General features: G+C 43.9%; 1 protein-coding gene across 2 annotated transcripts in view; it reads right to left on the reverse strand.

Moving 5' to 3' along the window:
- Positions 1-1,617: 1,617 nt before the first annotated feature.
- The window catches only part of PPP1R21 (protein phosphatase 1 regulatory subunit 21), a 1,307,116-nt gene continuing 1,293,549 nt past the window's right edge, over positions 1,618-15,184 (reverse strand). Inside the window, exon 22 of one of the 2 annotated variants that reach the window (XM_069608410.1) lies at positions 1,618-2,263. In XM_069608410.1, the coding sequence (XP_069464511.1) occupies positions 2,234-2,263 (30 nt within the window). In that variant the 3' untranslated portion in view covers positions 1,618-2,233. The remainder of the gene's footprint in view (positions 2,264-15,184) is intronic. The other variant, XM_069608409.1, reaches the window with a different exon arrangement.

Genomic DNA, 15,184 nt, shown 5'->3' on the forward strand with positions numbered 1-15,184 from the left:
AAACGGACCTTCACAAGTGCAAATGGGCACTTTTCTCTCCTCCACCTCACTCATTACCATGGCTCTTTAACATCTACCAGGCCCCTCTAGCCCACCTGATCTCTACTTTCTCCCCTAATTTCCAGTGTTACGCAGATGACACACAGCTCTCTTTCAAACTGCCTTCCTCTACCTCCTTCTCCCTCATGCCCGACTGCTTTTCAGGCATGGTGCTCTGCAAATGATCTCTGCCTTAATGCCAGTAAGACAGAGATCCTTCTCATTGGGACGCCTGCTCCTTGCTTCCCCCCACTCTCTGGCCAGACTCCCTGGGTCCTCTCCCTTCACCCACTTGTGAGGCAAAAAACCTTGGGATCATCTTTGACTCCTCTCTCTCTACACATTATGAACCTTGCCAAGAAGTCCAATTTTCAGTTGTACATCCTCAGGGCATTCCACTTTTTCCCAGAAGCTCAAAGTCTCCAGAATCTTGGTTCTCTCTAGGCTTGACTACTGCAACATCCTCTTCCTCAACCTTCCCCTTTCCCCTTGCACCCCTCAAATCTCGTTTTGAATGCAGGATTCATGCAGTAATCTCTAGCATTGAGCCAAAAAGAAAATTGCAGATTTTTATTTCTGCAAAGCCTCGTAGCTGTAATGCACCATGGGAGAGAAACATTTTGGGATTGGGGACACCCCATTCTCAGTCTAATTTTTTCAAACTACTGGACGGATATAAACCAAATATTTAAAAAAAAGATCTACAATGCTTTTTGTCCAGTGTGATTCTTATTTGGTGCAAATCTGTCAGGTGGTTTTCACGCTATGAGTATTCAATGGAAACACCTTAATCTCTATGGAAAATGAATGTGAATAGGACAACACAATTTTTTTGTTGATTTCTTAATTGAACGTTTTAATACATTATCCCCAAAATACCCAGTTTCAAAAGGCGCTTGCCAGGATATACTGTGCAGTCAGTAAAAAGTTATCCTCAATAGAATTTGGGGAAAAAGTAAATGCAAATAGTTTAAAACTTAATTATAGGGTGGTTGGTGTCTGCCGCCCTATAATATATTGGGCTAGGTCCAACTAACACAAGTAGCAACCATGTCATCGTGAGGCATCTAATCTGATGAGGCACCTGCTTTCCCTTCAGGCTATTTCAAATGTTCCACATCCATTCTGCCTCTGGAGCAACTTATAATGAGGAGTAACCTGCAGGGGCAAAGCCTCCATTGGAAATCCTGTATGAATCGCTTGCAGCGATATCAAGGTGAATGAGTGGTGGAATAATGGCTTACATTCTGGTAGTGTGTATTAGTACCCTTGGATAGTAGAGAAATCAAGTGGGACAGGCAAGCTGTGGTGAAGCGTTAATCTTGCAGGGGGGTGACGAAAACGTGAAGATTTGTTCTTTGGGCTCCAGTACCGTGGGTTGAAATTACAGGGGTTAAGCAATCAGTTCCCAGTGTTACTTGTTTAGGCTCATATATAAGGAAATATTTTTGGTTCTATTCAGCAACGAGCAGGTTGGGTAAAGCATTGCGCCTTGATTTTGCTCCCACAGACAGAATTCTGAACCTTGAATAAAATCATTCACGAGATCAATAATTAATAAAACGAATATTATGCTAGTTTATGTTAAGTGTTAATTTAATGACATTAACATCCGTAAGTATTTATTGTCGATTATCTGAAATAAGGTTAAGAACTGGAGGCATTAATAAATTCACAGTAACTGCACAGTATTCATGGCCCATTAAAGTTGAAGTCCTCAAGTGATTCTGATAATTGTGTTTGGATTTGCAACGAGGAACTGAATGCATCCACTGCTTAACGGCAGCTGAGGTTTTAACCGCAGACAGACAGACAGATAACACATGTAATACCATACAAATACATTTCAAAATATACAAACGTCCAAAATTATTGTATACTGAAATTAAAATCAGATAAAAAAGTGCACTGTAAAACGAATTTGAAAAATAATCCATAAGTAAACAATCTACGGAGTGTACATTATTGTTTGTTTTCCCGGCAACATCAAATTCGAAGTTGGCATTTCCAACAAATGGGCTCCATATGTTCCAATCTCCTGTTTAGCTCGGACTTTCTACTACCAGGCACTGTAATCTTGCCACTCCCGCCTGCAGACCTAATCCAGCAGCACAGTCCTTGCATTTTTGGAAAACTACAATTCGCAGCAGCAGATGAGCAGCTTGAATGATCACTGGAGGGGTGGTTCCCCAAACTATCGGCTTTTGTTCTTTTTGGAATTTCCCTGTAGCAAAAAGAAGACAAAATCAAAAAAGTGCCACAGGAATAATATTTAAAAGGCAAACCTTGGGACTGACAAGAATACTTGTTTTACATTTTTCATGGTGACCTTGGACAACGATTCACAGCAACCAATCTTATTTAAAATGATTAAAAAGAAAATCTATTAACAGTATTTGTGTCTTCTGTTCTGGTACTACCCAAAAGTCATTCAAAACATAGCTTAAAAAACAGTTTACTAGGCATTCTATCAAAAAGGCAAGCTTTTCATGCAAAGGTTGCTTACCCATAATGCGTTGCTCTGAACTGAACGTACAATGATGGATAGTAGGGGACATAGTGGCATGTGCTGTGTTGTAACTGAAATGGCCTATTCTGTGCTAATTTTCTGGTATCAGGGCTTGTTCTTAAACCATCATAATATTGATGGTATTTCGTAAACACGTCCTAACGTTCCAATCACAAGGATACCAACTACATGATCATGGGACGGAGAAATGCACACTTGTTGTATCCTTCAGAGCTGCTGGCCTTGGACTAAAACCTATGTATGAAATAGTGCTGTCCTTTGAAACAATGTCATGTATCCCGTTTGAAGCAAAAATGCAACATATTTTGCTGGATGTTTGCTTACCCACAATGAATTGCTCTGTGGTTGTGAACTGAAGATGAAATTGCAGTGATGGCTACTAGGTGAGCTGTGGCATGTGAGGCTTATTACCTGGAATGGCCTATTCTGCTCTTACCTATTTTAACAGTAGTTCTCTATGTTTGCACATGTATATCTGATTGCAAACTCTTCAAATCGCCTCCTATTGGGGGGGTCAGGAAGGGCTCCCATGATTGTGAGCGGTTCATGTTGCACACACCATATTGATGGGGGGATGGCAGCGAACTGGGCGCAATATTGCCAATTCATATGCATCGAGTGCAGCTAATTATGGATGGGATATGCAACTTTTAGTGTTGCTGTTTAGAATGTGTACATATTATATCTTCACACACCTAGAAAGATTAAAACTGCAAAATGCAACATGAACACAATCTACACTTAAGTGCTTTGCAAAAAACATGGTAGTTGGGAATCTCTTGCAAAATGCATGTTGACTTTTAAGCTGACTTTCTCAGTTTTTCAGACCAGAAAATGAGTAAATCAGTAACTTTTACCTTTGCGGTCAGCTGCTGTACATGAATTTGAAGTAGCAGGAACATTCGTTGATGGAAAGAAGAATGAGTCATCTACTAAGAAGGTCAACTTAAAATCCGGACAAGGTTTATGATTTAACAGTCCCACAAGGGTATAGATGTTAGCTCACTCATTGCATTGAAGTCGTATAGAGGGGGCTGATCATTTGTTTGGGGTGGTAATAAAAATGGGACCAGAGGCCAGGGTATACAGCAGTTTTTACAGATTCCCCCAGAGGCTGTATGTCCTGCAGTAGTGGTTGCTTAAATTAGTATGTCTTCAGAAGCGGACCGTGTGCAATCACACTTATAGTTAAATGCCCTAGGCCAGTCATTCCTAATAATGAATTAAGGGTTATTTCGTAAGGGTAGACGTGGAGTGTGGGTGTGGAATTAGTTGAGGTTGTAGAGATAGGAAAAGTGGATGTTTTTGATAGATTTGGTGAACTGTTCTGTGTTGTAAGTTCCCTCTTTATATTTGTTACTGTTATTTTAGAGGTGTGAGGGGGTACCATAACCCACACACCCAGTGTGAAGCTTGTCCTGATACCCTTTAGTTTGCTTGTCTGGTTGGCTGGAGCCCTCATCTGAAGGTGGGCTGGTATCTTAGGGTAAGACCAACCGTAGGTACCTTTCTGAAGTAGGCCTTGAAATTCTTTTGTATTTGGCGTGCAGAGCCCATCACCTCGATTTTCTTGGTTAGTCGAAGTAGTAAAGGGAAACTTCTTGTAGACAGGAAAAGGCTGTTCTGAGTAGAGAAAATCATACCAGTGATGAAGAGAGCGAGAGCAGCATTGCTGTAGTGGAAATCATTGCACCCATCCTACGCTCAAATGGGATAAGATGCTGTCTTCTGTGTATGAGTGAAAAGTAGAATTTGAATAAAAAGTGAAGTGAGTTAATTGTGGTATAGATGAGTACAATGAATGAGCGTGGAGTGTGACTGAGGAATTGGGTAAGGGTAAAAAGGAGGCTCTTGGGTGAACATTTGTGTCGCAGGTTCAGCTCGGTATCACAGTCTTGTAAAACTATTTTTTGATAACTTGGGTTGGAGTACGACAAATCCATTGAATCGTTTGTGCCATATGTTGCCTGGTGAACAATTTTAGAATATCGTAGAGAATGGTTGTGGGAGAGTAAGGGGAAAATTATAAAGTATTGGCCTATGGAGGGATCCTATGGTACAGGGATATTGGAGAACCTGGATATCTATTTAACTACAAAGCACAAGGGCCTGAAGTTAGAGAAGCAGTTAAACATCTTGGAATTATGGAGGATGGAAGAAAAAAGCGGGAAGGGCCATAATGTTGAAATTGTTGAGGCAGGGCCATAAAAGGAGGGTGCAGGAATTTCTTCTACATCACGCCCATATGGGTGCTGCTATCCTTCATAGCCTGCAGAGGGGTACACAGACCCTGAGTTCATACCACCATTTTCCTCAGAAGCTACTCCAGTGGTTGCAAGACGGACACAGGTAACGCCTCCAATAGCTACGGTTTCTAAGAACTGGGATTATGAGGTAAGTGTAAGGATAACCTCTTCAATGGTTGGCTACAGAGAGGTTGAAAATGGAGAGCGGGAAGGGGATAACTCTCCCAACTGCTAGGTTAGAAGATAGGTTAAGGGTGGAGGAGCGCGAAAGAGTGAGGCCGGTAGTCAGAAGAGCAGAAGAAGGATTGAAAATGAGAAAGAACAGGTTAGGCCTCTTCCTGAAAGGATAGAGGATTGGCTGCGATGAGTGGTAGATGTGCAAGAACGGGAAATAATTAAGGAAGCGCTAAGGCTAGCGGAGGAAATAGTAGATCTGCTATGGCAGGAAAGAGATGAAGAGTGGGAGGAAGTGCGAAGATCGCTAAGGGATGTAGGAGGGGGAAGGTGCAGACATGGCAGATATTTGTTAGATTGAACAACACGGTTATCAGAACGGTTGAGGTGGACATGGAGTACAGGAAAGCTGCCATGGGTACAGGGGATGAGCAGGGAGGATGGGAGACAGCATCCTATTGTAATGCTGATTTTGCTTCTGTGCCTGTAGAAAGGTCAGGGGATGTAGTAACCAGAGTAGACAATGAAGGAGAGAAATGGGATGCAAGGAGAGAAGGATGTAGTCACCCTACCTCCCGCTCCAGTAGCAGCAATAGAAAGCACACCATGGCTCCAAAGAACATGCCAGGGTACTCGCATGTCTGTAGTAAGTAGCAGGATACAGATGGGGGAAGCCCCAGGAAAAACAGGGGTGAGTGGCAGTCCTTCAGCACCCTCTCTGTTGGTCTGTCTTCCCTGCTACTTTCAGATGAAGGAGCCTTCGACTCAGCCTGCTACAAACACTCCTTCCTACCGTGGAGCGGACGCGGAGTGGCGATGAGTGACAGTCCTGCAGCACCCTCTCTGTTGGTCTGTCTTCCCTGCTACTTTCAGAAGGAGGAGCCTTCAACTCAGCCTGCTACAAACACTCCTTCCTACCGCGGAGTGGACGTGGAGTGGCGGTGAGTGGCAGTCCTGCAGTCATGTCAAACTTGTCTGCGACGGCTGCAGCCCCACTACTCTCCCCACACAATGAGGAAGGGAGAAGACTTCGAAGTACTCGGTCACGTCTGAACACAGACCCAGCCCCAGCCTTTTCCATGGATATACTAGAGCAATCAGACTGTCCCATACAACCTTGTCCTGAAAATAAAAACTCTACTAAGAAAGTGGGGGCCAGGCAGGAAGTATCGTGCTTAGAACAGCCAAAGGAACGCGCAATTTAAATGTGCCCCCCACTTCTCAAACAGTGTCTGCCTTGAATCCAGCACATATTATTCATCATGAGACATTACCAGCAAGCCATTTACTCCCACCCGGTACAGCCAGCTGCCCACCTTCAGAATGCTTACCGTGTGTTCCCCGGATGGGGTCCGCGGGAGGTGGCTGATGTGGTGCACGGTGCCGCGGCGGTGGAGCCACTTGTCGTCCCGGTCCCTGTCTTGCAGGCGCAGCAAGCGGGAACGCCCGCCCTGAGCAGGGGGCTTGGACATGACGACGGCGATGTGACCGTTGAGGCGTCCATGGCGGCGCCCTCCTGCGACCATCTTCGGTGCCACGGGCCTCGGAGGAGTTATGCACAAGGTGAGCTTCGACCTTCCCCCCCAACAGTCCTTCCAGTGCTGGCAATGGTCCACGCGTCGGCGGAGGACGACGAGCCCTGCCTTGCATCAGACGAGGCTCGCAGCGCGCCGGCCTCGAGTTCTGACCCCGCCCTCAAGGGGATCGCAGAGGCGGACGGCGCAGCATTGGACCCAGTCAGGCTTCGTGCTTGCCTGCTATCTCAAACATTGAAGAGACGGGCCGGCAGTTCCCAGCTACAAATCCCAAGAAACGGGATAGACCAGTGCCCGCAACCCCATGGGGTAAAACAAAAAGTGTGAACACGATGAAAGCTTCAAACAAAAACAAACATCAGTCGATTGCACCCCAAAGAAATAAAAACACATACGGCAAAAAAACAGCAACTGGGAACAAGCTAAGCAAAAAGCCATCGCCTTTAACTCTCCTGGCTCATTTTTTCAACAAGCAGATCAATCACTCCACTAGCAATGGTTGCGAATTGTCAGACGCAGAGATCTTAAAGGCCATCCTGGAGAACCAACCAGTTCATAAATTAAGATGGTTAAATGATAAAAACCATGGCAAAACTTTAACAAAACACGGAAGCCTGAACAACCATGTGGATTCTGTAGATGTATTATTTGCACCCACAGACAATCAGAATATAATAACATTATTTGATCCAGAGAGCGTGGGGCCCTTGAAAGTTCTCTTCTATAGATGTGGCCCCCATAGCCTTACCTGACTCGGAGCAACCATTCCCAAATAGACTAGGGCTAACGCCCACAGCATCAATTGCATTCCAAAAAGACGCGGCCAAGGATGATCCAACTCAAGAGCTCTCTGCCATAATGGACGCCTCACCAAACGTCAGTTCACCCCACAAACTGCCTCATCCTGGGCCTCAAGAAATCCAGCTAATTGAGAAAGGACCTACAAATGCCTCTAAGTCAAAAGAGCTCCATACCCCCGACAAGAAGGGTATGAGCTCCATTAAGAGTAGCATTGATTTAGAAGCCCGAGAGACCGCCCCACCTTTAGCCTCACCGAACTGTGTTCGTAATCGAACAGAAAGGCATACTGACCGGCTGACAGTAAATCCAACTCGGAGCTCACTCTGCAGATTCTCCCTAGATTGGTCACCTACTCAAAAAAATTCTAGAGAGATCGCAGGTCCTCCTACTACTACTCCTTTCCGTTTTGAATAAGCTTCCACCCCAGCTGGAAACATTGACTAAAGAAACTCCAAAAAAACAGACATCTTTTCTATAATGTCGGCCATCACCATCTCATTAGCTCCTTTCATGAAACTCTACGAGTCAACGTAAGACACAATGAAAGATCAAACAACGCTACTTGCAATGATTCATATGAAGGTAATCTACCTTGAAGGCTATATAATGGCACAAGATGACAGAGAGAAACATACAAACTCAACTCTCGAGACACTAACAATGCGCCTCTTGGCCACGGAAAAGATATCGACAGAAGGAGAAAAAACAATCCCTCCTCTTCGGGGAAAATTGAGTCCAACTGCGATGCCTTCAACAGTTATCGATTTGACTTCCACAAACTGGTCTAACGTACTCTCATCTACAGAAGAGTCTGCTATCAAGTCCCCAAAGAAAACAAACCCCTTTCGGACTCTACAGCAAAAGACAAAGAAGCTGTACTCACTGTCGAGGAGTGCGATCAACTCCACATAAATAAGTCAGTACAGAAAGACCCTCACGACCAGGCTTACGCAATATTCGACAAATCACAGGCCAGACCTGATAAACCCCTGGAAAGGGTCCTGGGCGCTCGACCAAAGCAACCTTCTAAAGTTAAAGCAGTAACCCTTGCTGTTGAAAGTGGCGATAAACCTATACCATCCCTTACAACCGCGTCAAAACCTCAATCGGTACCCAAACAGCTTACGCAGGACGGGTCTTCCTGCGTGGACGACCAGCGTTCATCGCCTATAACGGCAGAAGACCTTCTGGAGCATGAATCTTTAATGGACATCAGCCAACACCTTGATGACGAACTGCCACTTCCAACTAAAGCTCAGGCCCTGATTGAAAACCAGAGAAAAGGGATGTCTGCCACTCAACATACAGATCCAAGCACTCCCCGCCCAGAAAGCCCTGTCGTGACGCCCTTCCTTACATTGGAAGAATGAAGAAACATCTTAATAAAGAAATCACGCCAAGATACTAAATGTTGCCTAGATAGGCATATGGAGTCTCATAGGCAAGCTGAGACACAGATTTCCCAAAATGTAAAACTTCCTACCGATGAGCGAAATCAAAACAAGCGGGAAATCTGAAGAAAAGCTTCCCACTCACACTCAGCACCTAAATACTCAGACAAGAAAGACTGAATGAATCACAATAAGTTTACCTTTGATAATCATCACAGATCAAGAACGGAGAAATACTGGAATCCCACGAGAAACGAAACAGCTCTCTACAAATGGATCCTGAAATTAAAACAAATACAGGAAAATCATAATGACGTAACCTTAAATAGAAGTTCAGTCCTGAAGTTGCTCCATTTTATCCCAAAGCTTCAACAAATTAAAACCAACGATTTAAAAATAGTGGAGCCGAGCCACAGACATGGTAAGGCTAAATGCCTCTTATATATCTTCCCTACCACAGGTAAAGATATTTTAAAACAAGAAAAAGAGGAACTATTAAGATTGGGGTACCTCATATCCGATCACAAAAACGAAACATCTATTACAGAAAGAGCCCTGAAGAAACCTTCAGCCAACACAAACAAACCTCCTTGGCTGACAAACAAAGAAGGGGTTCCACAACTAAAGAGACATGTCCAACCCTTGGTTCCGCTTATAGAAGATAATAGGAATGGAGAAAGTCGCGTCAAACATTCACAGACAAATCAAGTTTCGCCCAAAAGAACACTGACGACGACGGGAGAAATCCCTCAAGCAACGACCACAAGAACCAAATTTAATCCTTTATATTCAAAAACAGGAAAAGAAAAGTCTTTCCGTTCGGAAACAAAAGAAATGGATCACAAGGAAACAAAAAGAACCATTACTCAAGAAACGCTGGGAAAAAGACACTCTGTGGCAACAAATGAAATCAGATCAAACGAACACAGCTTCTGGTCTTGGCTCTCGAAAGCGCTAACCCTCCAGAGGTCTAAATAGCAACCCCAGATCATGAAAATACAAGAACTGGAGGACACACGGCACAACCCCCTCACTGACGATTTAAGGTTAGGCTGCTGGAACATGAGAGGCTTCCTTCACTTAACGACCAAAGGAGATGTTAACCTCAGTCAATATGATATCCTGTGTCTCCAGGAAAACTGGTTAACTACACCCCTAACCCTGGACGGATATGAAATAATTCTGGCCCCAGCAAAACAAGGACTCAAAGGTCGACCATCCTCTGGGCTGCTAATCACCTGTAAAAACGGTCAGGGCATTTTGATGAAGGAAACACTAGTAGCAAACCAATTTCTACTAGCCGTGCCAATGACTTGGGACACATAAGCCAGTCGGCGGCAAAATCAATCAGGAGACTAAAATCGCAGTGTTTACTGTGTACTGGAATCCAGCAACAGTCACGTCTTCACAGTTCCTTGACACCATTGAGAATATGATAGACTTGACTCTGGCTGTACACAAAACCTACCACATTTTAATATGCCGAGACTTAAATGCCGTCTGTACTTCACAATATCTTAAATCTAACGCAACGCAAGCCGAGCAAAGAGGCACGTTATGGCTCAACTTGATGCATTCAAGAAACTTGCATAACCTAAGTAACACCTACAAAGTTGAAAATCTCACTCCAACATGCACCAATGGCAATCAAAATTCTACCATCGATTACATCTTTGTCTCCACCCAATTTCTTCAGATGACAACGTCTTTTGAAGTGATACAAACTAAGGCTAGCGATCACAATCTCCTACTGACGACGTTGAAGAATACCACCAGGGCCGAACAAAGATCAATACATATCTTGGAAGTGAACAACCAACGTAATAGGTTAAAACTATCTGAAAAAGTATTCAGGAACTAACGCAGAGGTACATGAAGGATGAAACTCTTGACAGCAATAAACCAGTAGGCTACGGCCCGCTCCCGACGGCCTACCACAAACCAGCCAAGGCAAACCTCACAGCTACATCTGAAAAAAAGCATACATACAAGGATGTAGTCCTTAAGTGCCGTGAGTTTAGGAGACTAAAAAGAACAGCAACTAAAATGAACCCAGACCAAGCAAAAACAGCCATTACAGAAGCAGTCAAAACCTATCGCTCATGGCTAAAAGCACATCGTTGGCAACTTCACCAGCAAGATGCAGAAGCCATGCTCAATGTAATTTGTAACAACGAGTCCAAGGAATTTTGGTCTCTGTTATGATCCACAACTCCTGCTACCAACGACGCGCTTTCAAATAGAATTGGGGAAGCAACATTGGTAAGTCATTTTACTAATCTCTACCAAGCCCCAGAAAAACCTGATCGAACGCTCACAACCACGGACCCGGCAGAGGTATCGAGTATAGTCCAAGATAGATCAGAATCAGAGCCAACCAAATGGATCAAATTTGACACTCCTACAGATATTGCGGACCTCCTAAAAAAACTGAAAAACTCAAGAGCACGGATGGCATTACGAATATCGACCTGAAGGCCCATCCTGAGGAATGGGCAGAACTTATGACAGAAGTCTTCATAAGATGCCCAGATTCAAAATCTATTCCAACATCTTGGACCTCTGCCATCTTGGTCCCAATTTTTAAAAAAGGAACCTATAACGATCCGGCCAACCATCGGCCCACAGCGCTATTAGATCCGATAAGAAAAATCTTCGGTTCTTTGCTATTAAAACAATTCCAAAGCTGGGCCTTAAAAGCAGCATGCAATGACGATTTCCAATCTGGATTTAAGAAGAATACAGGTACAAATAACAACATCTTGCTAATAACCACATTGAAGAACAAAGTGATGGAGGTGAGCCCCAGACTTTTTTCCGCGTTTATAGACTTATCCCAAGCATTCGATCGGGTAGATAGAGATCATCTTTGGGAGAAACTATCACGCTGGAACTGCCCGAAAAACATTTTGAACCCATCAAAGCACCTTACACAAATACCAATGTAAAAGTCAGACTGAGCCAACAAGGATTCCTGTCAGCCTCGATCCCGTCCTACCGGGGAGTTAAACAGGGGTGTCCATTGGCACCCGCGCTGTTTCTCGCATACATCGGTGATTACCGGCAATCTAAAGATACTGTGCGATCGTTCCCGCCAAACTTAATGCAAACAAAAATTAGTAGACTGCTTTATGCAGATCTAATTTTGTTTGACCAGACCCAAATAGGACTCCAACGTCAACTCGATAACTTACGAGCCTACACAATGGCAAATAACCTTGACATTAACATCGAGAAAACCAAAATGATGGTCTTCGAGAAAATACCCAAGAAGAAGGTACAATTTTACCTGGACCCTTGACAAAAAGAAACTAGAGAAAGTAACAAACTTTAAATATCTCGGAGTTATTCTGGATTCTACAAAAAAAGACAAAGCAATGCAGACGAACTTGCTTATGAAGACCCACAAATTGGCTGCTCACGGCAAGGCCATCGACAGAAAATTTGGCAAATTCTCCTCTGTTCCGGCCGTAAATTTTTATAAACAAAAAGTGGTCCCCGTTATCACCTACGGGCCGAAGCAATGCCAGAGTTACCAAAAGCAATATGGGTAAAGCTAGAAGCGATCTACTGGAGAACAGTCTTAGGCCTACCCAAATCTACACCAGCAGCTTTAATAAGACGGGAACTCAGTTTACTTTCCATGAAGGGTACGGTGAACAACAACTCCCTGATGCTCTACAGGAAATGTGTGATGCCAGGCAGCACTTACCTGTATGCTTTGCTAAACAAAGCCCTGAGAGACTCCAAGTCTGAAATGCTGGAACGGTGGAAAAACGAAAATCTACTTCTGCTGGAAACAACACTGTGTGGAGAAGACGATCTAGTCACCAACCCGGATAAAGTCCTGAAGAAATTAAAAGAACTGGACTGGATCGAGACACTAAAAGAGGCAGATGGATGCAAACTCACCATGCACCTACCCGCCATTTGGAAAAAGTTTAACGATCTTCAAGGGTGCATCAAAACTTTTTGTAGCAGGGCAGCTCATAACTTCATTCTGAGAACCAGGCTCAACCTCCTTGACATGAACGAGATCTGAAAAATCAGAGGCCTCTCAATGACGAATACCTGCAGAATCTGTAAAAACATAAACGAGAAGGAGACTATCCGCTATCTCCTCCTTTCCTGTCCAGGTACGGAATGGGTGAGGTCCCAATACATCAAATCCTTTTTTGCAAACCCAGATATGGCAGACGAAGAAACACTCTGGTGCAGAATGATTAGCGGAGACAAAGCAACATGGCAAATAGCCACTTTTAAAATTCTGCAACACATGACAACTCTGCAAGAGATTCTGAAAACTGCAACAGTGGAAACGGAAGTTGACCAATGAGAATGGTCCAGGTTGTCCGGTGTCTCTAATCGCTTTCGGGACTAGCGATGAGTAGTACACACGCCGAAGAAGGGACTTTCCTAAAGAAGTCCAGCACGATTTAGTAGGGATGGAGGCCAAAAGTTGGCCGGAAATTCAGGCACACAGTGTACATTTTTGCAAGAGAAGACAGGAAAAGAGAGGGAGAATGTAGAGCAGGCACAAAAAGCAGAGGCTACGTTTGGTTCAAAAGAAATTGCCAAAGATTTGTTTACAAGGTGAAGTAATTAAAAATTCTATGGAGGGACAGCAGGGATAACAGGTATCCAGTTAAAATTTCGAATGCACAATTTCGAATGCATTAATGTGGAAAAAAGAAATGTCGAAAAATAAATTTGAATATATCTTTTTTATTTTATAGGGTTTTTTTGGGTTTACTTAGTAAAAAAAAAGGGTAATAAAAAAAAACGGGGGGTTGGGGAGAACCCTCCCATTTAAAAAAAAAAAAAAAATTTAAAAATGTTTTCAACATTTTTCATTCGACATTAAGGCATTCGAAATTATTACATTCGAAAATGTCACTATAAACCGGTACAACAGTAAACCGGGTATGATGTAGGGTTGGATGGACAAGCATGTTTCCGGTCTAAGGCCAATGAGAGGGTTTCTGAGGTACAGGGGAGGATTTCCACAGGGAAGTGGGTCATTTGGTGGGGTCAGAGGAATGGGTTTTCCTTTTAATGAGACAACAGGAAATAATTATGGAGGATTTTATGGGATTCAATGTTGGTTGTTCGGAAAGTTGGGGCACGTGTCAAGGGATTGTCGTGAACAGCTACAGTACTTTGACATGGGAGCTCAACACATGCAGGCCCGACCATGCCATATGCCCCAGGCTCTGTGTAATTGCAGCAGGCACATGTTGAACAGAACCCAGCAACTGGGGCTGCACAGACCTGCAGGATCCCACTGACCATGCAAGCACAAGCATCTATGCAGACATGGGACAAGAATCCTTTACCCAAAGGAACAGTTGCGCACTACACTGGAATGAGTGTTTTTGGATGAAATCCCTTCTTTCTCCCAGGTGCTAATATGTACCAGGAGTAGGACAGCCTACAGGGATCGCTGATGTGTCCAGTCCTGTCCATTACCACCAATCCAGAAGAGAAACCCTGGATAGGTGTGCAGGTAGTTGCCCAAACGTTTTCATTCATGGTTGACACAGGAGCTACTAAGTCTTTTATCAAGGAATGTGAGTTCCACTTGTCAGGCAAAATGATGGACATATATGGATTCTCTGGAGCTGTCCTGGCAGTTCCTCATATTGAAGATCTTTGTATAAAGGTGGGTAAAAAAAAAAATGTATCAACCCCTTTGTTGTATTGTACTGACACACCAGCAAAACCTTTGGGAAGGGACATCCTGAGCAAGTTGCGGATGTTGATTGCTTTCACGAAGGAGGGACTGCTATGCTTGACCCCAGGGCTGTATCCGGTAAGGGAAGCAGCATGTTTTCAGAACTATTGTAGAGACCACGTGATTAAGGGGTTCCCTTGCATGCACCATTGTTATTCTATGGATTGATGGTTTTGTTGCGTTGGGTACCGTGGATCAGAAATCAGATCCGGCAAGTACTATTTGAGTTTTTATTCCAGCCTGATGTGCCACAGGAAGTAATGCCTGGCGCCATTGTTACGATTCTCTTCGAGGCTGTAGTGATCAAGAAGAAACAGGGTGGTTTTCTCAGGCACAGATGAGGAAGGCAGAGAGTGGCGCACAGTTCTGTGCATTGATCCAACCTTATCGGTAAGGGATGTGTCCGATGAGCAATTGTTCAAAGACACAGAAGACACAGGAGCGATTGTCTTTGAAATTGGGCTACCTTGCCAGATGCGATAGAGCAAAGGGAAGTCTCACAGACCATGCCCATTGTTAAAAATACATCGTCCTTTTGGAAGGAGGATTTGGGAAAAGTGCCGGACAATTTGTGGACCAACAATCCTCATGATGTGGGGCTGCTAAAGAGTGTTGAAGTATTGAGGATAAAACTGAAACCTGGTGCGATATTACCACGGTTTAAGCAGTAACCCATGTCTAAGGAAGCAGACAAAGGGATTTATGAGACCAGTATGGCGTTGTTAAAGCAAGGC

Source organism: Ambystoma mexicanum, chromosome 4q (genome assembly GCF_040938575.1).
Source record: "Ambystoma mexicanum isolate Mex_15411 chromosome 4q, UKY_AmexF1_1, whole genome shotgun sequence".
NCBI classification, from domain to species: domain Eukaryota; kingdom Metazoa; phylum Chordata; class Amphibia; order Caudata; family Ambystomatidae; genus Ambystoma; species Ambystoma mexicanum.